At 47.7% G+C, this 27,572-nt stretch overlaps 1 protein-coding gene across 2 annotated transcripts in view; it reads right to left on the bottom strand.

The window, feature by feature from the left end:
- Positions 1–27,572, bottom strand: part of FH (fumarate hydratase) — a 280,161-nt gene that overhangs the window by 72,578 nt on the left and 180,011 nt on the right. For both annotated transcript variants that reach the window (XM_075338213.1, XM_075338212.1), the window contains one exon: positions 6,076–6,241. In XM_075338213.1, the coding sequence (XP_075194328.1) occupies positions 6,076–6,241 (166 nt within the window). The remainder of the gene's footprint in view (positions 1–6,075; positions 6,242–27,572) is intronic.

Below are 27,572 nucleotides of genomic sequence, written 5' to 3' on the forward strand. Positions count from 1 at the left end.
CTGTGCGGAACTTTCCTGAGGGCTTTCTTACAGAGAACAGGGAAGAATAATGACCCTGAAAATGTTGGTCTAGAGGGACTAGAATGACTGCTCCTATATCTAAGAGGACGGCCACATCTACCCAAAAAAGACAGAGGCGGGAGAGCCCTGAGTGATACAGAAACGCTGAGGAGGGAGACAGGAACATTCTATACGGTACCCTTCTGAGATTGTGGAAAGGGGTCATGGGTTATTGGTGACCGACTGCACCTGTACACTGTTTCTTATCTCTGCTGTTATAACCCCACCCCTGGGAGCCTCTTTTCCCTCGAAAGTGCCGTCTATGCTGAGGAAAGGACATCCGAAAGGGCTCGGATTTATGGGCTTCCTCTGGAAAACCCTTCTTTGTATCAGAGGCTTTGTCAAAAACCTCATCGAGAACTGGATCAAAGACTCTGAGCCCTGAGAAGGGGATAGAGCACAACTTCTTTTTGGAATCTAAATCCCCTTACCAAGTCCTCAATCATAGGGCACGTCTGGCAGTGTTAGATAAACCGTTATTCTTGGCTGAAAATCTAACAGTCTCTGCTGAGGCATCAGCCAGAAAAGCAGTGGCCATCTTCAGAAGAGGTAGGGATTCCAGGATGGTATCCCGAGGAGTACCGCCCTTGACCTGGTCTTCCAAGTCATTCAGCAACAGGGCCATGGATCTAGCCACTGATGCAGCGGTTTGTGATGGTGGGATATTGTTGGTTCTGTACCATTTTGTTTGGGTTCATGTTTAGGCGTGGTTCACTGTGCATTATTTGTATTGCTTGTGTGTACATTGTATTGTCTGTAGGTAATCACTCCCTGTAGTGTTTGTCCCTAGGTGTGGGGGGAGGTGGGCCTACAATCCAGTAACCTTTCTGTTTACCTGGGGGAATTGTCAGTCTGTTGGAAAACTTGGAGAGAGAAGGATGAACATTGATTCTCAGAGCTGAAGGTGCGGCTCCTCAAAGAGACCTGGACATTTATAGCTTACTGGACTATATTCGTGTTTTTTATCCTCTGTATTGTGGATTATGTTATGGACCGTCTGATTTTGCTTGGAATAAATGCTCTTTGGATTGTACAGCCATCTCTCGCTCTGTTGGCAGCGGTAGGATCAACAGAGCACAGCCTAATGGAGATCCACCCACAGAGTACAGAGACTAGACCACATCCAGTCTACATGAGAGAGCCAGAGATCTGTCCCTGAACCACCATGGACTGAGTAGAGAGGCCTTAATTGATCTACTGGTGGGTGCGAGCCAGTCCACCTCCTTACAGATGTCTGATGGACAAGCACTGGGAATAGGGTTCCCTGCCCCAAAAAGCCAGTGGTTGGTGTGGTTCGAAGAATAGATGACAGCTTTTGGCCCCGGTGTAGCTCAGCAGTATAAGGAGGAGGCTGCTCGCCGAGCACAGAGGAGACAAGAAGCAATAAAATCAGATAGAGAGAATAATGTGAGTTGGAGCGTAAACCCAGCGATCCGGGAGCCTGTAAGGATCACCCGGGCGGACTTCAAGCCATTTGATGAGGCTTCCGGAGATGTGGAAGAGTTCCTCAAGGACTTTGAGCAGCAGTGTGTTATGATGGAGGTTCCCCATTCTAGCTCGGCGAGTTTGCTAGTGGGACTCTTGAACGGAAGCCTGGTAGAGGCTTAATCGCACCACTGACTCACAGCAGAACAGGGATTACAACAGTGTAAAGTGGACTATCCTGGATTACCATGCTATCACCCCAGACTCACATAGGGCACAGTTCCGAGACCTCCCATGCACCACGGGGGATCGTTTAGAATGTATGCCCATAAGATGTCCCAGGCATATCGGAGATGGCTGTAAGCAGAAGACGCCTTCACTGTGAAAGACGTTATGCAGTTATTTCTTATAGAACAATTTCTTTACAAGTGTCCCTCAGAAATACGGAGTGGCTTAGAGAGCGCACACCGTGCACATTGGATAGAGCTGCTGCCCTGGCTAATGAGGCCCTTACTATCTGACCGCAATGGAGAGGGCTTCTGGACAATAAGACACAGCCTGCTCCCCGGCCCTCTCCAGTTATATCTGTACCTCCAACCAGCCACAGGCCGATGACAACCACGGCTCACAATCCTGGGCCCCAACAGTTCCGACCACGCCCTGGGGGAATCACAGAAAGTAGATGTTATGGGTGCGGGCAACTTGGGCACTTGCAATCCAGTTGTCCCGCAAGGATGACTCGGAGGGACCCCCACACACCTCCATCTCGTCCGGTGCATTTTGTGCATTCCATTTCGTCTAAGGAAGAAGTACAACCACCTCCAGTGGAGTGTACCGCTGACTCCTGTACCATAGATGCCCCTGTTGGAGTGTATGGCCTTGGGCCTTTGTCACCAAGTTCTCCTACTGCCTTCTCCAGAATGTACATTAGAAGGAGTATGACACAGAGGAGATGTTATCGATGTGGGCAGCCTGGGCATTTGCAAAACACTTGCCCTGCTGGTCGATTGAGGAGTGATCTGGTACCAAATCGACCTGTTCATTCTCTACAGCCAGATACAAGGTAGGAAGAGTTCTCACCCCTTCAATTGGACTTGCGTAATGACTCAGACAATCATGGTCGGCCACTAGGCGTTTATGGGGTGCGAGCCACAGCCCCAAGTCCCTCTCACCATCAAAGTAAGCACTTACAGGAGGTTGTGCTGGATGGACAGAGAGTCGTGGGATTTTGTGACTCTGGGGCATTTCTCACAATAGTTGATCCCCAAGTGGTTCGGTCAGAGGGGATACATCATGGACCAGGGATTGTTATTGAACTGGCTGGAGGACAAAGGAGGAATATCCCAAAGGCAACTGTAGATCTGGACTTTGACTTTGGGGTCAAGCAATATGTGGTTTGGGTGATGAGCGGCCTGCCTGCAGATATTCTCCAAGGAAATTATGTGGGAGATCTACAATGCCGATTTGTGGGTGCAGGAAACACAGTTTGAGTGAAGGAGGACACAAAGGGAAGCTTGTCCTTCCAACCCTACCGTTGTACAAGGGACTATCCACAGCTAAGCAACATGGACTTAAGTGAGGTGGCCAGAGGTCTGTGTAGACCTCATGGCATACTCACTTATTAAAAAGGAGGGAGAGGTTGTGATGGTGGGATATTGTGGGTTATGTACCATTTTGTGTGGGTTCATGTTTAGGCGTGGTTCACGGTCAATTATTTGTATTGCTTGTGTGTACATTGTATTGTCTGTAGGTAATCACTCCCTGTAGTGTTTGTCCCTAGGTGTGGGGGGAGGTGGGCCTACAATCCAGTAACCCTTCTGCTTACCTGGGGGATTTATCAGTCTGTTGGAAAACTTGAAGAGAGAAGGATGAAGATTGATTCTCAGAGCTGAAGGTGCGGCTCCTCAAAGAGACCTGGACATTTATTGCTTACTAGACTATATTCGTGGTTTTTATCCTTCTGTATGGTGGATTATGTTATGGACAGTCTGATTTTGCTTGGAATAAATGCTCTTTGGATTGTACAGCCATCTCTCACTCTGTTGATTGCATGATATGGGAGAAAGACCCCATCACACGGCGATGTTGGTTTTCATGGAAACAGACGAAGCTTTCCAGGCCTTCTTCAAAAGACAATCAGCTTTTCGGTCCATTGCATCCTTTAGACCAGACGAGTCATCGAACGGAATAGACGTCTTCTTAAGAACCTTCACTATTGGAACGTCAATCACTAGAATAGTGTCCCAGAATTTCACATCTTCCGCATTGAAGGGCAGACGATTCTTAAATTTAAGAGGGACGAAGGCACCTTTTTCCACCTTATCCCATTCTTCCATGATCATGTCCTTCAAATGATCATTCATGGGAAAAACTTGAGAACGTCTGGACCGCAGACCTGCAAACATCTGATCCTGGACAGAAGTTGGATCCACTTCCTCATCAATCTGCATGGTTCGGCGGACTAAGCGCAGGAGAGCCTCCGTATCTTTGGAGTCAAACCGGTAGGATTTCTTTACATGCCTGGTAGGTGACGACCCGGGCTCCACATCCAACTCTAAAGCAGAGGACGACCGAGAGATGATGGTTCCACCTCCATTCTGGGCCTCTTCCGCTTTCCCTGGGCCTGGGCTGAAGTAGTCAGGAATGCCACGGATGCATGGACTTCTTCTTTAATGATACTGCACATGTTAGACAGAAGGGACGCCTGTTCTTCATTAAGCAGGGATGAGATACATATGGCACACAGACGATTTAAGTAAGAGTCTGCCAACTTGCATTTGCAATTGGGACATCTTTTGTATTTAGCAACGGCTTTTTTAGCCAAATCCTTTTTCTTGTCTGCAGCAGGGGCCGGAGGGGAGTCCCTGTCCTGGGGGAAAAAAGATATGTATAGGCACCCATTACAATGGCCCAATAGACCCCACTGAGGAGAAATAGGGTTTTAATTACCGGAATCGCGGGCGACTCTGGGGGAGCATCAGACTTCTGTGAACCCTCCATGTGCAAAGACAAGCAGGGGACAAAAGGCACTCTGCCCCCACCCCCCCTCTTATACTATACCAGTTCCATGTCGTCCCAGTCTCCTCGCTCCATGTGGTTCTGACATGCCGCCTCCTGCAGCAGCACTGGAAGTGTCCTCGCGTGACCCGGAAGCGACCGTTCCTGCGCATACCCGGAAGGAAGGACCGCACTAGCGGTGCACACGCAGACATCGGCAGGCACGCTGGAGCAAGGCGCCGAGTGCCCCCGTGTTGACAGAAGCGGCACATGCTAGGAGCTCCCGCTCAGACCAGCCTGGCTGAGGGCACAGTCCCATGGTATCAGCCGCAGACCCGCTTCACCAGGGAGGAGGCAGCACGAAACATTACTGCTCCCCTGGGCCTGTAAGTAGGATCTCCTCTTGCATGCTATGCTTGTGGGAATGGGGTGGGAGGGGCTTTTAACATATTGCGTGTATTCCTGTCCCTACAGAGGATATGGAGCAACCTCCTGTGGTGCGGTCATGAGGGAAGACCTGGAAAATAACATTACCCAGTGTATTGGACCATCCAAATGCAGAAAGCCAGCAATGAGTTAAATAGATGGAAAGCTGTGCAGTCCACCAAATAGAAGTGCATGACACCACATAGTACCTAGCCGAGCAGGTAAGATGCAAATGGAGTGAATCCTGTGGGAGAGTGGAAGGGGGGGGGGGAGAATCAAGGGGAGTGGGTAATGTAGCAGAGCCCCACGCGTATTGCCGCGGCTACGTCGGGGAAATATGATTTATGCCAGATCAGAACCTCAATTTGCAGGTTTATGAGAAGCTTAAGTGGGGTCTAAGGGGAGATGCAAATTGCAATCGAGGTTCTGATCTGGCATAAATCCTAGGTCATATGAAAAGGCTTGTTAAAGAGCCACTTTTGACTTTTAGGATTGCTGCTTCCAAGATTTTAGCACTTTAATTTTCAAAAGGGACTATTCGGAGGAAATAGACTACATAATTTGTTACACAGTTTTTCCCTAGTTTGCCAATATGCTTTATGTGATTAGAAACTATTATTGAGTAAAGTGCAAAGTCCATACTTAAACTTTCATTACTCTCATCGCCGATATAATGTATTGCCATGCACAAGCATGGCAATGCATTACACCTGCCAGTGCTGCGCTGACAGAAGCATTTTAGACTATGCTTATGGCTGACCCGAAGGTAGTCATCATAACCTCGAGTTGCCAAGGCAACAATAGGGCCCTCACAATGATGTCACCAGCGTGCCAACTGGACAGGTGAGGATGAGAATTCCCTTTTATAGCCTCCTAAATGGTGTGATGGATATCAATCACTGCAATTAGGGGTTTAAACAGCCCAAGGCGGTGCAGGCACGGCTCCTAGCTGAGAGAGCCGGGTCTCAGCTGTCATGTAAGCAAAGCGCCAGATCCTATTCCTGTATGATTGCCATGAAGTAGCCATGTCATAGGTCGTGAAGGGAATAAAAGACAAAATTTGATAAAAATTATTAATTATAAAAATTAGGGTATACTTCACACAAAAAATTACAACTATTTAAAAAAAAAAAAAAAAACAACAACCCACAACTCTTCAAAATATACCTGTAAGTTCGGATACTTTGGAAGCAACTTTTTCAGCAAATCCAATTCTAGTATTTAGCCCAGTTCCAACTGCTGTCCCTCCAGCAGCCAACTCATAAACTCTTGGTAAAGCGGTTTCAATTCTAACTATTCCATATTTTATTTGTTGAACATAGGCACTGAACTCCTAAAGAAAGAAAAAAAAATATGTACTGTATATTTCAATATACACATTTATATATTTACACATGCACATTTTTAGGCTATGTGCGCACGCTGCTTTTTTTGTGACCACAAAGATGCAGCGTTTTTGGCCCCCAAAAAAAAAAACCGCACAAAAACGCACTTGCGGCTAAAACGCATAAAAAAAAGCATGCATTTTTGTACGTTTTGAGCTGCGTTTTTCTCCATTCAATTCAATGGGTGAAAAACACAGGGAAAAAACGCAAAAAGAATTGACATGTTGCATCTTTGTGGTCACCACAAAAATGCAGCAAAAAAAGAAAACAAAACTACACTGTGCGGACAGCAAAAATGAGATCTCAGACTTTGCTGAGGAAGAAGATTCATGCAGTTTTTAGAGCAAAAACACTATCGAAAAACATGCAAAAACGCGGAAAATAACGCAGCATGTGCACATAGCTTAATAGGGCTCTTCATGCACCTTCTTGACTTTTTTTTCCTCTTCAAATCACTACTGCTACTAGACAAAAAGTATAAAATGCTGATAAATGCCAACAAACCACAACACAGGGTAACATGTGCAGCTGCACAGGGGCCCAAGAAGTAAGGGCACTAATTTCTACCTCTAAAGCATGTGGAATTGTGCATTTTGATGAGCTCTTTGGCTATGTGTCCACGTTGCTTTTTACCTGCTTTTTACCTGCTTTTTTGCTGCTTTTTCAACTGCAGCGTTTAATGCCAAAATAGATGTGTTCTGCTTTTCAAGCAAAGTCTATGGGAATTTGGGTTTCTTGTGCCCACTATGCAGTTCAAACTGCAGCCTTTTTGTGGCAGAAATTTGATCAAAAACTCTGCTTTGCAGTTCAAAACGCAAATGGCAATAACAATTGACATGTCAATTGTTTTTGCCATTTGGGTTTTGAACTGCAAAGCTGAGTTTTTGTCCAAAGTTCTGCCACAAAAAGGCTGCAGTTTGAACTGCATAGTGGGCACAAGAAACCCAAATTCCCATAGACTTTGCTTGAAAAGCAGAACACATCTATTTTGGCATTAAACGCTGCAGTTGAAAAAGCAGCAAAAAAGCAGGTAAAAAGCAGGTAAAAAGCAACGTGGACACATAGCCTTTGACTGCAAAGGGCCCATATACTGTTCTTGCACAGGGGCCCTTTTAGGTCTGTGCCACAACATATGATGAGGTGAAATTAATTTAAAACAAAAAAAAAATAAAAAAACAGACATTTGTCTTCATATAACCTTGCAGACTGTCACTCAAACTGATGGTGAATGAAAAATTATTGTCCAGGATTTAATGAGACCTTATCGCCATTAGCAATGAATGTCACATATCTACCAATAATACTGGTGATTTAAAATACTGAAGGTCTGTAGAGCATAGCTTAAAGTGTAGAAGTGCCTCAATTTAGTGATCTCAAAAGACTAAACTAGGAAAAAAAGAGCATTTCTATAGGAATAGCTTTAGAAACTATTCTTTTGGCACTTGCAAATGACTGACACATTTTCATATACAGTACATCTGAATGGCTGGTCCACTATGTACGGTGTAAGGCAGTCTAATGCAAAAGCATGGAAAATGTTGGTACAAACAGGGGCCGATTAAGGGTAACCAGGGCCCCGGGCTGTTCAGGAACTCTGGGCCCCCATCCCTACATATGGGTCATGTGACAGGGTCATGTGACAGGGTCATGTGACAGGGTCATGTGACAGGGTCATGTGACAGGGTCATGTGACAGGGTCATCATCATACCCTTGAAACAGATTTCTGAATAGCTGCCGAAACTTTAACCTAAAAAACATTCACTAATCTAATAAATATACCCTTCATTTTAAATTAAAAAAAAACAAAAAATACACTAAGGCAGAATACTGAACAGTCCAACTTTAATCTGTAAACAAGACTATTACAAAAAAAAATTAAAATGCAAAAAACTGAGCAAAAACACCCTGCGTGAACATAGTTTAGCAAATACTGCAAACACATACTTAAATTTTCAGCGTGTGCACGAGGCCTTACAGATACTGAGGTAAAAAAAAACCTCACCAATACTGAACATGTACAGTACACGAGGCCTTACAAATACTGAGGTAACTACTCACCAATACTGAACATGTGCACGAGGCCTTGACTGCCGAGACCCACCCACCGGTTCCCCCTCCCCACCGCGCAATGAATGAGACCACACATGTAATATCTTTCTTTTGTACTTTATTGAAGGTATCCACGTAACACCATTCAATTTTGATATAAAAGGGGGTTGCTTGATATTTTGGCCACAGTTTTAACCACAGGCACAAATCCGCCTTAAACCTGAGGGAGGAGGTCCGATGCCTATGGCCGTCCGTGGCAGGTTGGCTCTCACCAAATCCCTCTTCCACCGGCCACGGAGTGGCGAAGGCCCAAGCCTAAGCTGCAACCCCCACACAGGGCCCTTATGGCCCGCTCAACCCCGTCCTTAATGTCCAACAGGAAAATGTCTAGGCCTATATCATTAAGGCTAAAACCACTCTAGCACCAAACGGCTGACCTCTGATTCCAGCATCTCGTGTCCTAGCACTATCCCTCTTCCTGACGCTATAAATTTGGCGATCCACATATTAACGTGTCGCCTTGACCTTTCCACAGCTGCTATGTTCCTTGCCCCTGTCCAACTCAATCTCGGTAATATACTGGACCATACCACCACTACGTTGCTAAAGAAGTTGCTGAAATTATCTAGGACCACTTGCATGACCGCAAGCAGATCCTGAATCCTCACATTTACCAGGTCATTTCCACCAGCGTGAATGACCAGCACTACTGGGCCAGTGGCTACTCTCGACATGCTCACTACCACGGGCAGGACCTGGGCCCAGGCCAGGCCCCGAACTCTTCTCCAGTGAAACTTGAGGTCACAAACTCCCCACATGCTTCCACCCGGTCTTGACTCGGCCCGCCGTGCTGCCCAGAATATGTGTGAGTGACCTAGGATCCAGATGCTAGGTCTCGACAGATCTAAAAGAAAAACTGTTCCCTCTCTTGTATGCAAAACATTTTCCATCATCATGTCAGTAAACATCATTGTATTAATGTTTCTTTAGGTTTGAAGGTGCTTAGATAACCGAAATGATATACATATATTTATTTATCAATTTATTTATTTATTTATTTTTTTGTGTGTAATATATAAACGTGCCAAACAGTGGACAACTGGTGGCAGGGAACTACAGGACTGCATGGATAGGTATGAATCTGGCCCTTGCTGCCTCGGTTGTCGTGTCGATGCGGAAGGAGTGCAGAAATAGACATTTTGAGCAATGCTGAAAGTTGTGTCGCCGTGAGCGGGATCCCTCTGCATGCTCCAAGAAGAATTTGTGGTAAACCCGAGACTAAGTGTCGCTGCAAGGTAAGGATGGGACACAGGAACCCGGAAAACGGGAGAATAGGGAACCAAACTCATCTACCGAGCTGATCTGTTTTGGAGCGCCTTATGTAAACCCGTACTCCACCATTGCAAACTATAACATTGTCGCCTTGACCTTTCCACAGCTGCTATGTTCCTTGCCCCTGTCCAACTCAATCTCGGTAATATACTGGACCATACCACCACTACGTTGCTAAAGAAGTTGCTGAAATTATCTAGGACCACTTGCATGACCGCAAGCAGATCCTGAATCCTCACATTTACCAGGTCATTTCCACCAGCGTGAATGACCAGCACTACTGGGCCAGTGGCTACTCTCGACATGCTCACTACCACGGGCAGGACCTGGGCCCAGGCCAGGCCCCGAACTCTTCTCCAGTGAAACTTGAGGTCACAAACTCCCCACATGCTTCCACCCGGTCTTGACTCGGCCCGCCGTGCTGCCCAGAATATGTGTGAGTGACCTAGGATCCAGATGCTAGGTCTCGACAGATCTAAAAGAAAAACTGTTCCCTCTCTTGTATGCAAAACATTTTCCATCATCATGTCAGTAAACATCATTGTATTAATGTTTCTTTAGGTTTGAAGGTGCTTAGATAACCGAAATGATATACATATATTTATTTATCAATTTATTTATTTATTTATTTTTTTGTGTGTAATATATAAACGTGCCAAACAGTGGACAACTGGTGGCAGGGAACTACAGGACTGCATGGATAGGTATGAATCTGGCCCTTGCTGCCTCGGTTGTCGTGTCGATGCGGAAGGAGTGCAGAAATAGACATTTTGAGCAATGCTGAAAGTTGTGTCGCCGTGAGCGGGATCCCTCTGCATGCTCCAAGAAGAATTTGTGGTAAACCCGAGACTAAGTGTCGCTGCAAGGTAAGGATGGGACACAGGAACCCGGAAAACGGGAGAATAGGGAACCAAACTCATCTACCGAGCTGATCTGTTTTGGAGCGCCTTATGTAAACCCGTACTCCACCATTGCAAACTATAACATTGTCGCGTAGCAGACCACCGAGGCGACCTAGGGACCTGCTAACTAATTCGCTGACCGTCAAGGCTCCGAAGAATGCGAGCGAGAAGGCGGCCGAGAACAAGAGGACCTCGCTGTCATTGGTGCAAACGTCGCCTAGCTGGTTTATTATGCCGGAAAGGATGGCGAATGAAATGGCCTTCCTGCTCTCCGTGCACCAGCGCTTCCAGCCTTTAACGGCCTGTTTGAACAGAAAGGCCTTGGTGACATCGGTCCATCCACGAACCTGAAAGTGAGAGGCTATTCCTGCAAGCCGCTACTACGCTACTGTGCCCGATAAGCCACTGGTATGTAGATGCGTTATGAATTGAGCAACGGAATTGCTAAGAAAACCACGGACACCTGGCTAGGCAGCGGTTGAACTATATTGAAATCATTTGTCCCAAGCCTTACCATACAAATGCCACGTTGATGGAGCAAGGGATGCCTTAACCAGTGGAATCAACTGTCCACGGGGACCGTCCAGAGGGACTGTGGACACTTTTGGCCATTGTTGTCAGATTCTGGGTGCAATGCTCGAAACTTCTGAAAATCAAACGTAATAAGGCATCATCGATAGTGTTCTCAATCCCCGGTATGTGGCTGGCCTTGACCCAGATATTATGTTCAAGGCACTTGAGAACTAAGTATCGTAGCAAGCTGATCACCGGTGGTGAGGAAGATGCGAGGTGGTTAACGGCGTGGACGACACTTATGTAGTCAGTCCAGAAGTGGATCCGATTGTTCGCCAACTTTTCTGCCCAAAGAGTTGTAGCTACTATTATAGGGAACAGCTCGAGTAAAGTGATGGTTTTTGTCCACCCAGACAGGTGCCATGTGTTGGTCTAGCGATTAGCGTACCAATTGGGGCCAAGGTAAACTCCGAATCCGGTGGACCCGGCAGCATCCGAAAATAGAGATATATCAGCGCTGAAAACTTCCTGTTCCTGGAAACACGAACGCCCATTGTAAGTAGCTATGAAGGACCTCCATACACCCAGGTATTCACGTAAAGCACTGGTGATGCGAATCCTTTGATGGGAGGCAGTTATGCTCCTAGTGGCCAGGCAGAGCCTCCGGGAAAAGACCCTTCCCATGGGCATGACTCTACAGGCAAAGGCGAGCAAGCCTAATAGAGATTGCATTTGCGCCAGGGTTACCTTGTGAACGGCGCAGAACCCGTCAATGAGCGATGTGGTTTTTTCAACCTTTCCGAGTGGTAGCCGAAACATCATGATAATTGAGCCTATTTCGATTCTCAAATGGAAAGGCAGGTCACATGGCCAACTGTTTTTTCAGCCGACAGCGGAAACCCAAACTTGTCCGCTATGACCTGGACAGATTTTAACACGGTTGAGCATGCTTCAGAGTTGGCGGGGGAAAACGAACAGGAAATCATCCAAATAATGGGTGACCGATTTATTCTTTGCTACGTCCTTAACCACCCATTCCAGGAAAGAGCTGAAGAGCTCGAAGTGAGAGCAGGATATGGAGCAACCCATGGTAAGACACATATCGTAAAAGAATTTTTTGTTGAAATAGCACCCTCGCAGGTGGTGACAATCGGGGTGCACTAGTAGCGGGCGAAAGGCGGATGCTATGTCCGATTTTGCCATTAGTGCTCCTTACCCTGCTTTTCACACAAGTGCGCCCGCTTTGTCAAAAGACGCGTAGGAAACTGCTGAGTCCTCTGTGGGGATGCCATCATTGACTGACCGCCCAGCCGGGAAGGACAAGTGGTGTAGGAGGAGAAAATCACCCTTTTCTTTCTTAGGCACTATCCCTAGGGGTGAAACGCGAGGGTTTGAGAATGGTAAATCTATAAATGGGCCTGCTAGTCGGCCTAACGCCACTTCCTTCAGTAGTTTGTTCTCCAGGACCTGTGGGAGGTCCCGGGCCGATTTGAGGTTGGGGGCGAAGGTTGGTTCTGAGGAGAACATAAAGGGGAGAAAGAAACCGTGGTTGAAACCGTCGCTAATAGCGTTGGCCGCAGCCTTATTGGGGTAACGTTCTAGCAATGGCTCCACCTCGTGCACGTTCACTGGAGTCTTTGGGACCTGGTGGTGCATTTTTAGTGTGACGCCTGTCTAGTTGCTTATCGCATTTGGAGGAGGTGTGATTGCCTCCGCACGATGAGCATTCGTGCTTGTATTTGCGGAGTCCTTGAAACCTGCAATGGCCTTCGTTGAAGAGCCAGCAGCAACCTGGTCTGCGGACTTTTGCAGCTCCCGGTGTAGCGTGGTGGGAAAAAAAGTATGGAAAAGACTGCTGGGACTTTTTTGCGCCATCATAAGTCTGAGCCACAAATCGGTGGCCTTAACGCCCCAACGGTTGGAGTGCCAAGCATCTTCTAAATTCTTTGTAGTACTTCCACCACGCAGAACCCCCATGGGTTTTATAGGAGTTAAAAATGGTATTGCAGTACGTGAAGAGTTCTGAGCAGCGTTCGGGGTGCTTCTGACCCATCACGCACCCCAGAACACAGAAAGCCTGCAAACAATTATTTATGATCTTGGCTACAGTGTTTTTCTTGTGGGTTTTTTTGCGAATTGACGGTCATTGACTCACCTTTCTTTGTTGACTGTGTTTTGGTCCGCTGATATTAGGGATCAGATATCGACGTATTCGTTTGCCCAAATTTTTTTTTTTTTTTTTTTTTAAACTGTATCTGGGTTAGGTGAGTTCCCAGCTGTGATACACCGCAGTAGAACATGTCCCTGTGTAAGTCGGGGCGCTGCTGTGTTACATCCTGTCGTTGTACAAACGTGGGGTTAACCAGAACTACTCCTGATGGTGTTAACAAGATTGCCCAATAAAAGTGGCGTACGTTTTGCGCCATTTTCCGAAACCCGTAGCGTTCTCATTTTGGGATCTATGGCTCAATGACGGCTTATTTTGCGTCTCGAGTTTACATTTTTTAATGGTACCATTTTGCGCAGATGCTACTTTTGAACGCCTGTTATTGGATTTTGCGCATAACATGCGGTGACCAAAAGCGTAATTTTGGGCGTTTGGTTTTTATTTATTTTTTTTTTTGCTGCTACGAAATTTAACAATCAGATTAGGGACTCTAGATTGTGAGCTCCAATGGGGGCAGTGTCGCCGATGCATGCAAAGCGCCGTGGAATCAACAGCGCTACACAAGTGAATAAAATTAGCATTATTATTATTAGATTAATTGATTTTATATTTTGTTAGATCGGGCTTTTCTGAACTTGGCAATTTCAAATATGTGTATATATGTATACATTTTTTTATTTTTTTTTTAATTTTTATTTATTTTTATTTTGTTTTTTTTTGTTTTTTTAAACTTGTCCCCCTAGGGGGCTGTATGGATCAACAATTCAATTGCTCTGCACTATCTGCAGATCTCAGCTATACAGGCGAGAGAGCGAAAGATGGCGCGCGCGAGAGAGAGCGAAAGATGGCGCGCGCGAGAGAGAGCGAAAGATGGCGCGCGCGAGAGAGAGCGAAAGATGGCGCGCGCGAGAGACAGCGAAAGATGGCGCGCGCGAGAGACAGCGAAAGATGGCGCGCGCGAGAGAGAGCGAAAGATGGCGCGCGCGAGAGACAGCGAAAGATGGCGCGCGCGAGAGACAGCGAAAGATGGCGCGCGCGAGAGACAGCGAAAGATGGCGCGCACGAGAGACAGCGAAAGATGGCGCGCGCGAGAGACAGCGAAAGATGGCGCGCGCGAGAGACAGCGAAAGATGGCGCGCGCGAGAGACAGCGAAAGATGGCGCGCACGAGAGAGCGAAAGATGGCGCGCGAGAGAGAGCGAAAGATGGCGCGCGAGAGAGAGCGAAAGATGGCGCGCGAGAGAGAGCGAAAGATGGCGCGCGAGAGAGAGCGAAAGATGGCGCGCGAGAGAGAGCGAAAGATGGCGCGCGAGAGAGAGCGAAAGATGGCGCGCGAGAGAGAGCGAAAGATGGCGCGCGAGAGGGAGCGAAAGATGGCGCGCGAGAGAGAGCGAAAGATAGCGCGCGAGAGAGCGAAAGATAGCGCGCGAGAGAGAGCGAAAGATAGCGAGCGCGAGAGAGAGCAAAAGAGCGCGAGAGAAAGAGAAAGCGCGCGAGAGAAAAAGAAAGCGCGTGAGAGAAAGAGAAAGCGCGCGAGAGAAAGAGAAAGCGCGCGAGAGAGCGAAAGAGAAAGAGAGAGTGCGCGCGCGCGAGAGAGAAAGTGTGCGCGAGAGAGAAAGAGGGCGCGAGAGAGAAAGAGTGTGCGCGAGAGAGAAAGAGTGTGCGCGAGAGACAAAGTGCGCGCGAGAGAGAGTGCGCGCGAGAGAGAAAGAGCGCGTGAGAGAGAAAGAGCGCGTGAGAGAGAAAGAGCGCGTGAGAGAGAAAGAGCGCGTGAGAGAAAGAGCGCGCGCGAGAGAGAGAGTGTGCGAGAGAGCGCGCGAGAGAGAAAGAGCGCACGCGCAAGGGAGCGCGAGAGAGAGCGCACGCGCGAGAGAGCGTTCACGCGAGAGAGTGAAATAGCGCGAGAGCAAAAGAGCGCGCAAGAGAGAGCGAAAGAGCGCGTGCGAGAGAGAGAAAGAGCGCGCGCGAGAAAGAGCGTGCATGCGAGAGAGCGCGATCACGAGAAAGAGCGTGCGCACGAGAGAGAAAGAGCGCGCAAGAGAGAAAGCACGCGCAAGAGAGAAAGCGAGAGAGAACGCACGAGAGAGAGAAAGCACGAGAGAGAAAGCACGAGAGAGAGAAAACACAAGAGAGAGAAAACACAAGAGAGAAAGCGCGAGAGAGAGCGCGAGAGAGCATGAGAGAAATCGAGAAAGCACGAGAGAAAGAGCGAAAGTGAGAGAGAGAAAGAAAGAGAGAGAGAGAGAGAGACAGTGAAAGTGTTATGGACATGGTTATGGACTGTTAATGGACATATACAGTACAGACCAAAAGTTTGGACACACCTCATTCAAAGAGTTTTCTTTATTTTCATGACTCTGAAAATTGTAGATTCACATTGAAGGCATCAAAGCTATGAATTAAAACATGTGGAATGAAATACTTAAAGTGTGAAACGACTGAAAATATGTCTTATATTCTAGGTTCTTCAAAGTAGCCACCTTTTGCTTTCATTACTACTTTGCACACTCTTGGCATTCTCTTGATGAGCTTCAAGAGGTAGTCACCGGAAATGGTTTTCCAACAGTTTTGAAGGAGATCCCAGAGATGCTTAGCACTTGTTGGCCCTTTTGCCTTCACTCTGCGGTCCAGCTCACCCCAATCCATCTCGATTGGGTTCAGGTATGGTGACTGTGGAGACCAGGTCATCTGGCGTAGCACCCCATCACTTTCCTTCTTAGTCAAATAGCCCTTACACACCCTGGAGGTGTGTTTGGGGTCATTGTCCTGTTGAAAAATAAATGATGGTCCAACTAAACGCAAATCGGATGGAATAGCACGCCACTGCAATGCCTTCAATTTTGAATAAATCCCCAAACAGTGTCACCAGCAAAGCACCCCCACACCATCACACCTCCTCCTCCATGCTTCACGGTGGGAACCAGCCATGTAGAGTCCATCCGTTCACCTTTTCTACAAAGACACGGTGGTTGGATCCAAAGATCTCAAATTTTGACTCATCAGACAAAAGCACAGATTTCCACTGGTCTAATGTCCATTCCTTGTGTTCTTTAGCCCAAACAAGTCTCTTCTGCTTGTTGTCTGTCCTTAGCAGTTGTTCTCTAGCAGCTATTTTACCATGAAGGCCTGCTGCACAAAGTCTCCTCTTAACAGTTCTTCTAGAAATGAGAAGGTGTGTCCAAACGTTTTGTCTGTACTGTATATCTCATAATAAGCTCTTTTTGCTGTTCACCCAATAGGAGATGTATTACGTATTCTTGTCTCCTAGCCAACTGATTTCTTTAAATGTATCTGAACTTCCGTAATAAAGTCAGTCATGTTCTACGCAGATCCGTGTAAAATCTCCTTTATCACTGGTCTGTGTGAATGAATAGCACGCATGCCTGACAAATTACTCAGGATTTGGACAGCAGATGGGTTTAAGACTTGGATGCATAACTTGGATTGCATCACCCTAAATTATGCCCCCTTATCAGATGGTGCTCAACATTACTTAGGATGAAAAGTCTGGAGGAAAGACAGCCGTGTTGTCATCTCCATTTCCAAATGGAACACACAAGGGGGAAGATTGCGCAACTCCCCAAAAAAAAAGGTAAAAACATTTCTTATCTTGCCTTATTAAACTCACGTGTGTTTCCGTTTGGAAGAGGAGGTGTCGGCTGCCCGAGTCAAGACACCGGATGACCGATCTCGGTGAGATAAAAGTCCTAGTGCGAATTCGGTCAAAATATCTCTTAAAAGGTCTGCATAATGTAATGTGTAATGTGTGTCATCTGTTCTGTGAAAAAGCAGAAGTTGTCAGTTCCGATGATTTTAGAGGAAAAAGGGGAAGTTGTGATATAAGCGGAATTCTGGTTTGAATCGAGGTACTGTATATGAACAACTGTTTTTGACTGTGTAATTGGCGAGTTCAGACACTTGCATGTTATGTCTTGTGTCTTTATTTTATTTCAGTCAGTGTTGGTTCATCTCTTTCTCTGGGGAAAAATAAAATAGAGTCGCTCTGGAAAGAGTAAGTAAGCTACGTTACTGTACCCAGCTGTCTTTCTTGTGTGGAAAGAGGAAGTTTATGGGGCAGTAAACAAGTAGACTGCAGATACATCTGTGTGTGATGGGTCCCATAATTGAAATAATTTGATAGGGTCCGGAAGCCTGGTCTTCCATAGAGAGAAGATTTGAAAGGGGGGGGGGGGTTTCACCGGTTTCTGCTAAGTATTGAGCTGATGGTAAATATAGCCATGGCTATATTTAATGGATGGAAATGTGTTCTTTGTAATCCTATGAAAAGAATAACATTAGGGACAAATACTTAACCTTGGCCTTGATCAAGTTACTGAATTTTGGATGGACCGTCTTTATGAGGTGTATGTAGTGTAAAAAGACTTTGGTACTTGTAATTTTAATGTACGGCTGGCGTATAGTGAGGGTGGATGAAATTTTCTTGCTACTCACGTGATACTGGTTTTGGCATGCACTCTGATTCTTTCCAGAAGCAAAAGTTTTCAGACAAAACATTCATCCTGGGGTAGTGGTAGACTAACCTTTTGGTGTTTTGTTAACAGAGATAGAATATAGACATTTGTATATATAATCTTGTGAATGTGCGCAGTTTCTGGTGCAGAAGGAATAGGTGAACACCTGAGAAATGTGGAAATTGCAAAAAAGAGAAGTGTTAGTTTTTGTTTTTTAAGATCTGTGAAATAAGGTCAAAAGAGACTAGCAAATTTACCACGTGGAAGAGAAAAAGAAAATATGGAAAATTCTCCTCGGAGGAAGGGGGGGCAGGAATGGCTGCCCCAGGGGGGAGATTAGATGAGGAGAGATTGAGGTAAAAGATGTGATATTGATAGAATGTCAAGGAAAATGAAAATATTGAGATGGATTGAAGAAATACGTAATTACTTACCGGTAATGTGTTTTTTCCGAACCCACGACGGCACCACGAGAGAGGATCCGCCCATCAAGGACAGGAAACCTTCAGGATAAAAAGGTGCAGTCCTCTCCCCGCCTTGATTACAGAGCATGAGAGGACCTCCGAAAAAAACAACAGGTTAGTAGAAGGCCACCACCCGAAAAAATGCGGGAGAAGGAAATAAAGGAAGGTGAATCAACCAACAACCCCCAGTGCAGGGTGGGAATACAAGGGTGCCGTCATGGGTCCGGAAAAAAAACATTACCGGTAAGTAATTATGTATTTTTCCCTCACCCTATGACGACACCACAAGAGAATTACAGCGAAAAAAAAAGTTAGGGAGGTACCACAGCCTGTAGAACACGCCTCCCAAAGGTGAGGTCGGAGAAAGAAAGATCCAACCTATAATGTTTAAAAAAAGGTCGAGGGTGATGACCACATGGCAGCTTTACAGATTTGTGCAATGGAAACATCTGCCCTTTCTGCCCAAGAAGATGCTACAGCCCGTGTGGAATGTGCCTTCAGACCCACAGGAACGTCAGCACCCCTAGCCGTGTAAGCTAATGCAATGGCGTCCCTAATCCACCTGGCCAGCGTGGACTTAGAACTCTTAACCCCCTTTTGAAGCCTGTGGAAAGAGACAAACAGGGACTTGTCCTTCCTCCAGGAACTGGTGACAAGAAGATACTGGATGAGACAATGACGCACATCCAGACAATGCCATCGCCTTTCCTCAGCACACGTCGGGTTAGTGCAAAAGGAAGGCAGCACAATCTCCTGGGACGTATGAAACCGAGAAACCACCTTGGGGAGGTATGCAGGGTCAGGGCGTAACACTACCCTATCGTCCAGTATTTGAGTGTAAGGAGGGTCAATAGAAAGGGCCTGAATGTCACTAATCCTACGGGCCGAGGTCAGAGCTACCAGGAGGACCGTCTTAAGGGAAAGACATTTAACAGAGATGGAGTCAATGGGTTTGAACGGAGGACCAGTCAGGGCCGCCAAGACCAGGTTAAGGTCCCAAGGAGGAAGGGAGACGACACGTTTAGGACGCTGACGCGAACTGGCCCTGATAAACCGAGCTACCCAAGGGTTCCCTGCGACATCATGATTGTAGAGCGCTGCTAATGCGGAGATCTGGACCTTGAGGGTGCTAACCGCCAACCCCTTGTCCAACCCACGCTGCAGAAATTCCAAGATGGGACCGATGGAAACCTCCCCTGTCACACTAGCCCCTGAGGAAGATAAGAACTTTCTCCAAGTCCTACAGTAGATCTTGGTGGTCACCGGTTTTCTACAACCCAACAGCGTGGAAATCAAATTGTGGGAAAACCCCCTACTGATCAGTAACGCCCTCTCAAATTCCATGCCATCATGTGCAATTTGACTGTGGGAGGATGGGACAGTGGTTCCTGGGACAGGAGATCCGGAATCTCCGGGAGGACCCATGGGTCGGTCAGGGACATCTGATCCAGCCAAAAAAACCATGGTCGCTTTGGCCAGAAAGGAGCAATCAGAATGACTCTGGCCCTGTCGTCCCTGATTTTCTTCAGGACCGAGGGGAGAAGGACCAGTGGAGGGAATGCATATGCTAGGGAAAAGTCCCACGTGGTTGATAGGGCGTCCACTGCGTATGGATGTTCCTTGGGATTGAGAGAACATAATTGAGCAACGTTCCTGTTCTGCTTGGTGGAAAAAAGGTCGATGACCGGAGTCCCCCACCTGGCCGTGATGAGGTTGAAGACCGACTGGTTGAGTGCGCACTCCCCCTGGTGCAGGCACGTGCGGCTCAGAAAATCTGCCGCGAGATTGTCCTTCCCCCCTGATGTGAATGGCTGTGAGGGACAGGTGGTGAGTTTCTGCTAGCAACAGAATCCTGTCGGCTATAGTCATAAGGGACCTGGATCTTGTGCCCCCCTGATGGTTCAGAAAAGCAATCGTCACCCGATTGTCCGACAACACCCGGGTATGGTGACCTGTCAGTGAAGGGAGAAGCCCGGTCAGAGCCCGTTCCACAGCCATCAGCTCCTGATATTGGGAGGAGAAAGTTGCCTCCCTGGGCGACCAGAGACCCTGAATCGGACGGTCCAGCAGGTGAGCCCCCCATCCGGACATACTGGCATCCGTGGTCACAATTCGGGACATGGGACTCCCCTTGTGAGGTTTGCAGGAACCAGCCACCAGTGAAGGGAGGTGATGGTGCTGGAGCGCAGAGCAATCTGACTGTTCAACCTGTCCCCCAAAAACGTCTTATGCTCTAAAATGTCCCACTGGAGGGCCCTGGTATGCCCTTGGGCCCATAGAACCACGGGGAGAGTGGACGTCAGTGAACCCAGGAGAGACATAGCCCGTCGCAGGGATATGCGTGGAACTGACACCGCCCGCCGCACCAGAATGTGAATCTTCTCCACTTTGGAAGGCGGTAGACAACACTCCTGTAGAAGAGAGTCCAAAGTAAGTCCCAACAAGACTTGCACTGTGGCTGGAAGCAACCTTGACTTCTCCAAGTTCAAAATCCAGCCTAGACCTTTCAGTTTTGAGCAGACAGTCTGGAGGACGGCAGTACAATGGGTTGCCGAATTCCCCACTACGAGGAAGTCGTCGAGATATGGAACAATGAGAATCTTGTCCTTTCGTAGGTGGGCAGTGATTTACAGGCCGAGTTTCGTGGAGATCCTGGGCGCAATCGCCAGGCCGAATGATAAGGCTCTGAACTGCAGATGACGCACCGACCCGTTGACAAGCACCGCTACCCTCAGATATTTCTGGAAATGAGGAGCGATGGGGACGTGATAATACGTGTCCTTCATATCCAGGACAGCCATATGACAACCTGGATAGAGAGACTTGATCGTGGACTTCATGGATTCCATCTTGAAGGACAAGATGTGCAGGTGGCTGTTGAGACCTTTGAGGTTTATGATGACACGAAATGTGCCGTCCGGTTTCCCGACCAGAAAAAGAGGGGAGTAAAAGCCTCCCCCCCCCTTCTGCTAATTGAACATCCGTCAGAACCGCCCTGCGCAAGAGGGTCTTACCTTCCCCCTTCAAAGCCTGTTCGCTCGGGGACGTCCTCGGGGATGTCAGGAGAAAGCGCCGGGGAGGAAGACTGCGGAAGGGAAACGTCAGAACTGATCGGATGATGTGTAGAATCCACGGACTCTTAGAAATGCGTTCCCAGGCCAGAAGAAAGTAGGTCAATCTCCCCCCCACCTGAGGAAGGGAGTCATTGGGAAGACTTCTTGGATTGTGAAGAGCCCTTGAACAAGAAACCCTTATTTTCCTTCTTCCGATCCGACCAGGTATTTCTAGTCCTGGGGACGAACTGACGGGTGAAATGCTTCTTACGAAAGGATCGCTTGAAGGAGGGAAAGGACGGGGCCGGATAGTTCCTTCTTTTGTCCCCAGCCTTCTCAAGAACATCGTCCAGAACTGACCCAAAAAGAAACTCACCCTGAGAGGGAATGCTTAGATGCTACAGCTTAGACTTAAAGGGAACCTGTCAGCAGAAATTTCCCCTAAAACCTCACAGATTCCCCCTCTGCAGCTCCTGGGCTGCATTCTAGAAAGGTCCCTGTTATTATTGGGCCCCCTTTCTGACCAAAAAAAAGAGTTTATAAAGAGGTACCTTTTTGGCTTCGGATTCTATAAATCAGACACGGGGGCGGGCAGCCTGATGGCCGTTATTCTGCCCCCTGGTCCTGTATGCCGCCCCCATCGCTGATTTCCATACTTTTGGACGCCGCCCACTGCTCCAGCCATCCCCGCGCATGCCCAGTGCCAGTCTCACGGGACTGAGCACTGTGACTGCTGGTGACGTGTGCGCAGGCAAGTGATTATGGGCGGGACTGTGACTGTTATCAGCAAATACCCGCCCATAATCTCGTGAGCGCGCAAACCTCTCCAGCGTCACACTGTGCTCAGTGTAGATGCTAGACTGTATGGGCTGCTTCCAGGTATGACATCCCTTTGTCACGTGATAGTATTTTGAACACGCCCCTATCACGTGACAAAGGGACGTCATCCCTGGAAGCAGCCCATACAGTCTAGCATCTACACTGAGCACAGTGTGACGCTGGAGAGGTTTGCGCGCTCACGAGATTATGGGCGGGTACTTGCTGATAACAGTCACAGTCCCGCCCATAATCACTTGTCTGCGCACACGTCACCAGCAGTCACAGTGCTCAGTCCCGTGAGACTGGCACTGGGCATGCGCGGGGATGGCTGGAGCAGTGGGCGGCGTCCAAAAGTATGGAAATCAGCGATGGGGGCGGCATACAGGACCAGGGGGCAGAATAACGGCCATCAGGCTGCCCGCCCCCGTGTCTGATTTATAGAATCCGAAGCCAAAAAGGTACCTCTTTATAAACTCTTTTTTTTGGTCAGAAAGGGGGCCCAATAATAACAGGGACCTTTCTAGAATGCAGCCCAGGAGCTGCAGAGGGGGAATCTGTTAGGTTTTAGGGGAAATTTCTGCTGACAGGTTCCCTTTAACCTGTAGATCCCGTAGGCAACATTTTAACCATAAGGCTCTACGTGCCGCATTAGAAAGGGCCGCTGTCTTAGCCGCTAGTCGAGTGGAATCCGCCGATGCATCTGAGATGAAAGCCGCAGCTCCTTGCAGCCTGGGCAGAGAATAATTTCGTCCCGAGGAACCTTGTTCCTAAGCTTCTCCTCCAACTCGGACAACCACACCGCCAGAGATCGTGCAGTACATGTAGCTGCTATGGCAGGACGGAGAGCACCCGCCGAGGACTCCCATGCAGTTTTAAGGAAGACATCTGCCATCCGATCCATAGGGTCCTTTAAGGATCCCATGTCCTCGAAGGGAATGGAAAACATTTTTGATGCTTTGGCTACTGCTACATCCAATCTGGGTGCCCTATCCCAGTGGGAACAGGTTGCTTCCTCAAAGGGATATTTGCGCTTGAAGCCGCCCGGAAGAGAACCCCGCTTATCCGGCTTCTTCCATTCTCTGGAGATCAACGCCTGCACCTTGTCCACTACCGAGAAGGTTCTACGCTTTCTATGCTCCAGACTCTTAAACATGACATTTTGGACTGAAGGCTGCAGTTTCTCCTCAGTAATGCCCATAGTGTCCCTGACAGCCTTAATCAGTTTGCTCGTGCCTTCTACAGGGAAGCATTGGTGGACGTCAGCCTCACTGTCAGAGGAAGAGGATGCAGAACCAGAAGACCCACACTCTCCCTCAGACCTACAGGATGGCGAGGCTGAGAAGGCCTGTCTACGCCGTTTACGAGGAGGCTTTTTCAGGGACTGCAGAGAGCTCTGTACTTCGGACCGGATAATGGCACGAAGATCACTTGCAAACCCAGGTGTCTCATCCAAAATGGTCTGCAGGATACAGTCTTTGCAGAGCCGTTTGGACCAGGACGGAGCCAGTCCCCGGTTACAGAGGGCGCATTCCCTGTTATTCGATTTGGTAGTACACTTCCGTGGCTTTTTAACCTATGCACGAAAGGGACGGGGAGGGAGACACAGCACCAGGAAAAATAATGAACAACAGGTACACATGCCCGAAGATCACTCACCCACAAGGAGATGAAGGGTTGGTACCGGTTCTGGAAGGAGCTTTCATCAAAGACTTCCCTTTGGAGACGCCCTTGCCATCAGACGCTTCTCTGGCCCGCTTACTGGCCCAGGTGCCCCGCTTACTGTACAAGCTGGCATCCGAACCAGAGTCGCTACTGCGACGCTCCGGCTGTGTCACCACCTTCTTGCTGGCAGGGGGAATGAGGACTCACGCATTGAGTGCCGGTCCTCCTCACGGTGTCCATCCTTGTCCATAGCTGCTGATCAGTCAGGCAGGGAGGACTGGAGCACCTGCCATAGCCCAGAGCTTCCTGTTGTAAGCTGAGCGCGGCTCTTCTGGCTCCCCCCCGCGGCTCCGGACACACTTCCTGGGTCTGACGTCACCGCCGACGTCAGCGCAGGTCATTTGTGGCCGCCGCGCATGCGCAATGCCCGCACGCCAAGACACGTCCTCAAGATGTCGGCGTGCAGCACACGCGACCGCGAGCAGCTCCACCTCCCTGAAAGGACCGGCAGGCTGCTGCATTTACCTGCCGCCTGATGCCCGCACCCGCTCATGGACGCAACCCCCGGGGGTCCACCATGGCGCTTCCAGGAACCCGAGCGGAGCGAGGCAGGACCCGTTCCGCCGCCAGAACCGCCCGCCAGGACCGGGTAAGAACTTGATTAGAGATCCACGGCCCTCCAGGGCCGCATCATGAGGTACCAGTCAAGGACAGGAAACCAAACTGAGGCGGGGAGAGGACCGCCCCTTTTTATCCTGAAGGTTTCCTGTCCTTGATGGGTGGATCCTCTCTCGTGGTGCAGTTATAGGGTGAGGGAAAAATTTAATTCAGAATCTAGTAACTACACTACATGTACATTACCTGTGTGAAAATGGCTTATCTCAGGCCCATTAGAAGGCAACACCCTCCACCCTATAAGCTGACCCCATAGGTTGGACTTGTGTACTGTCTGTGGAGCACTGGTGTGCACGTAAGCCCACCCCATTATTTCCTTTCCTGAATGAAGATGGCCCGCCCCATGTCCCTCCCTCCTAGGCCTCTTCAGATGTCATTTTACCCTATCCAACCCCTAGCTCCTCTTTTGGTGGCCATTTTAACTCAGTCACTACATACTTCCTCTTCAGACGCCATTTTATCATGGCCAACACCTAGTTCCTTTTTTCTCAGCCGCCATCTTAGGATCCAAAGCCACTGCTCCATTTATTGCTTGTGCAGCAGAGGCTGCAGAGGAGCGAAATGAAGGCCTGAAATCTACACTGTGGTTTTTGGGTTTTTTTGGTCATATATGCATTTGTGCCAAATTGTGTTCCCACTAATGAACATTAACAAAGGACATTGCTAATAATCCAGTGAAAACTTTTTTCCTTGACTTTTGCATATTTGTTTTTGATGTATCTAGTATACAATTTATTAGACCACATTAATGGACAGTTTACTATTCGGTTCTGTTCGATATTGAATATCTTTCTGCCTCTGGCAGTTGCTACTTAGCCTAGTTTTGAGATAATTTCGCTTGTATATTATCCTGCCTGGTACCTTGCACAAGAGTTCCCTGATGTAGTGGGTGGAGGATTGTGTGGTCCTAAGGGAATTTTGATCACCAGGAGTTGGCATATATTAGGGTTTTTGCTGGCAGCACCCAGTGATCTATCCTATCCTTTTGTGTCTTAGTTAGCAGGGCCTCTCTTTGCTTAAGTCTATCCCTAACCAACTGTGTATTGTTTACTTCATATATCACTGTCAATATATGTTGGGGGCTTTAACTATCTTTGGGGCTGCTCCGAGGCAAGTTAGGATTCTTTTCTTCTTATTTGAGGCTAGTTTGTTTCTTAGGCGGTGACGGAGTCTAGGTAGAGTAGGCACACTGCACCGCTATTTCTAGTTGTGTATAACTAGTCAGGGGGGTGCTGCTTGTTAGTTACCAAACACTCTTGTGCTCTTTTACCGGGGATTTAAGGGATCTTAGTTTTTCGAATCTCAGTGTTCTTCTGACCCCAATTTACAACTGATGCTCTTCCATACAAACCTGGGTATAGTTCTTTGTTTCAGGTCTACGAGAGCCCACAGGCAAACTGCAGATGGAACTCCTGATTACAGAGTGAAGGACCAAGACACACTCTTTCAAGTGGCAATGAGGTGTGGAGATGAATCTAGCAGCTTCCAAGACCACCCCACATACAAGTGTGCTGCAGTTACAGTCACCTGAAGAGTATCGTCATGTTATCTCCAGCCCTTGGCCTGCCTAACTACCAGAAGTCATTATGTCAGTTTGCCATGGAGGAAGACAGCGGCCCTCTGGATACTACTCAGCCAGATTGGATCCAGTTGTCCGAGAAACACCAACCTAAAGCACCAGTTGAAGATCAATGCTCCGCATGACATCCCTGCTCCCTGACAATATCACCATCTTCAGGTGTGCGATCCTTAATCCTACTACACTTCTCCCTCTTCCAAGGGGGGAGTGTCCCACCTCTGACAGCTTGGTGGAAGAGGTAGTCGACTCTGGTATAGCTCTACATGATTGCCTTGTTCTCCTGAGGCAGGAAACCTGGATTTGATACAGTGACAGATGCACCCTTGGAAGACCCTGACTTAACGCCTTTGCGGCTGGATCAAGATATGCAAATCAAGAAGGACGGTTCCACACGGGTATGGTGGTGGTAACAGAAGACGCTGTGCTGATAGAGCTGTCGCGACCTGCATCCCTGTCTGCAAAAGAAGCAGAGGTATGTGCTCTCACTGAAGCCTGCAAGATGGCAGACAACATCTACTCTGTATGGAAGACAAGAGACTTGATCACCGCCAATGTAACTGTATGCCACTATAAGGCCATAACTGATGGAAGCTTTGCTTGTGCCAGACAGAGTCGCGGTGAGCAGGGTTGAGGCCCATATTGGAGGGATCAAAGGAAGCAGTAAGAAATGCCCTCGCTGACAGAACAGCCAAAGAAGCAGCAATGCGACCACTTACCACAGAAATAGTCAGCCAATCTGTGCTCCTTAAGTGAACATGATGTGAAGAAGAAAGTAAAGATGGAAAGTCTTGGGAAAACATTGTCCTGACCCTACAAAAGAAAGTCTCAGAAGAAGAAGAGGACAACTGGATCCAGGATGGAGCCGTACACAGGGCTGTGGAGTCGGAGTCGTAGAGTCTGAGTCGGAGCTCATTTTGGTAGAGTCGGTATAAAATGCACCGACTCCGACTCCTAAAATATATAATAAATTGGGGACAGTAGTGCAATGCAGAATGTGCTGAATATTTTTTCATAGGAATTTGGGAAACTTATGAAATGTCCTATAAATGTCTGTTCTATTCCTGATCTAAGGCTACATTCACACAGCGTTTTTGCTGCGTTTTTTGAGGATACATTTTTCAGCTGCAAAAGCATATCAGCTTTTTCGTTTAATATTTCTTTATTGTTTTCAAGAAAAATTATATAACAAAGCATGAATATAGATAATTTTGTAGTGCCCGGTTTTACAGAATATGGAAAAGTTGCAGTTTGGTCTGGGCATTTAAATCTTATACAGCATATACTACAGTGAACTTTATCGTAGGTCTTACAAGAAAAATTCTTCATAACATCCTTAATGACATCTTATCCCAAGTATATATCAATCGTTTATCTTTTGTTCTATTTAATATGTAGATGGCAATATCATTCTGTATAATCTTGCCATATATTTCAACAAGTAAACCTATGTACACTAATTAGATAAGCAAGAGAAGGAAAAGAGCGGAAAGAAAGAAAAGCAAGGGATGAAAGGAGAAGAAGAGGGAGAAAGAGAAGAGAAAAAAGAAGGAAAACACGAGAAAGAGAGAAGGGGAGATTCTGTAGGGTTCTGT

The sequence above is a fragment of the Anomaloglossus baeobatrachus genome, chromosome 3 (genome assembly GCF_048569485.1).
Source record: "Anomaloglossus baeobatrachus isolate aAnoBae1 chromosome 3, aAnoBae1.hap1, whole genome shotgun sequence".
Classification (NCBI taxonomy): Eukaryota; Metazoa; Chordata; class Amphibia; order Anura; family Aromobatidae; genus Anomaloglossus; species Anomaloglossus baeobatrachus.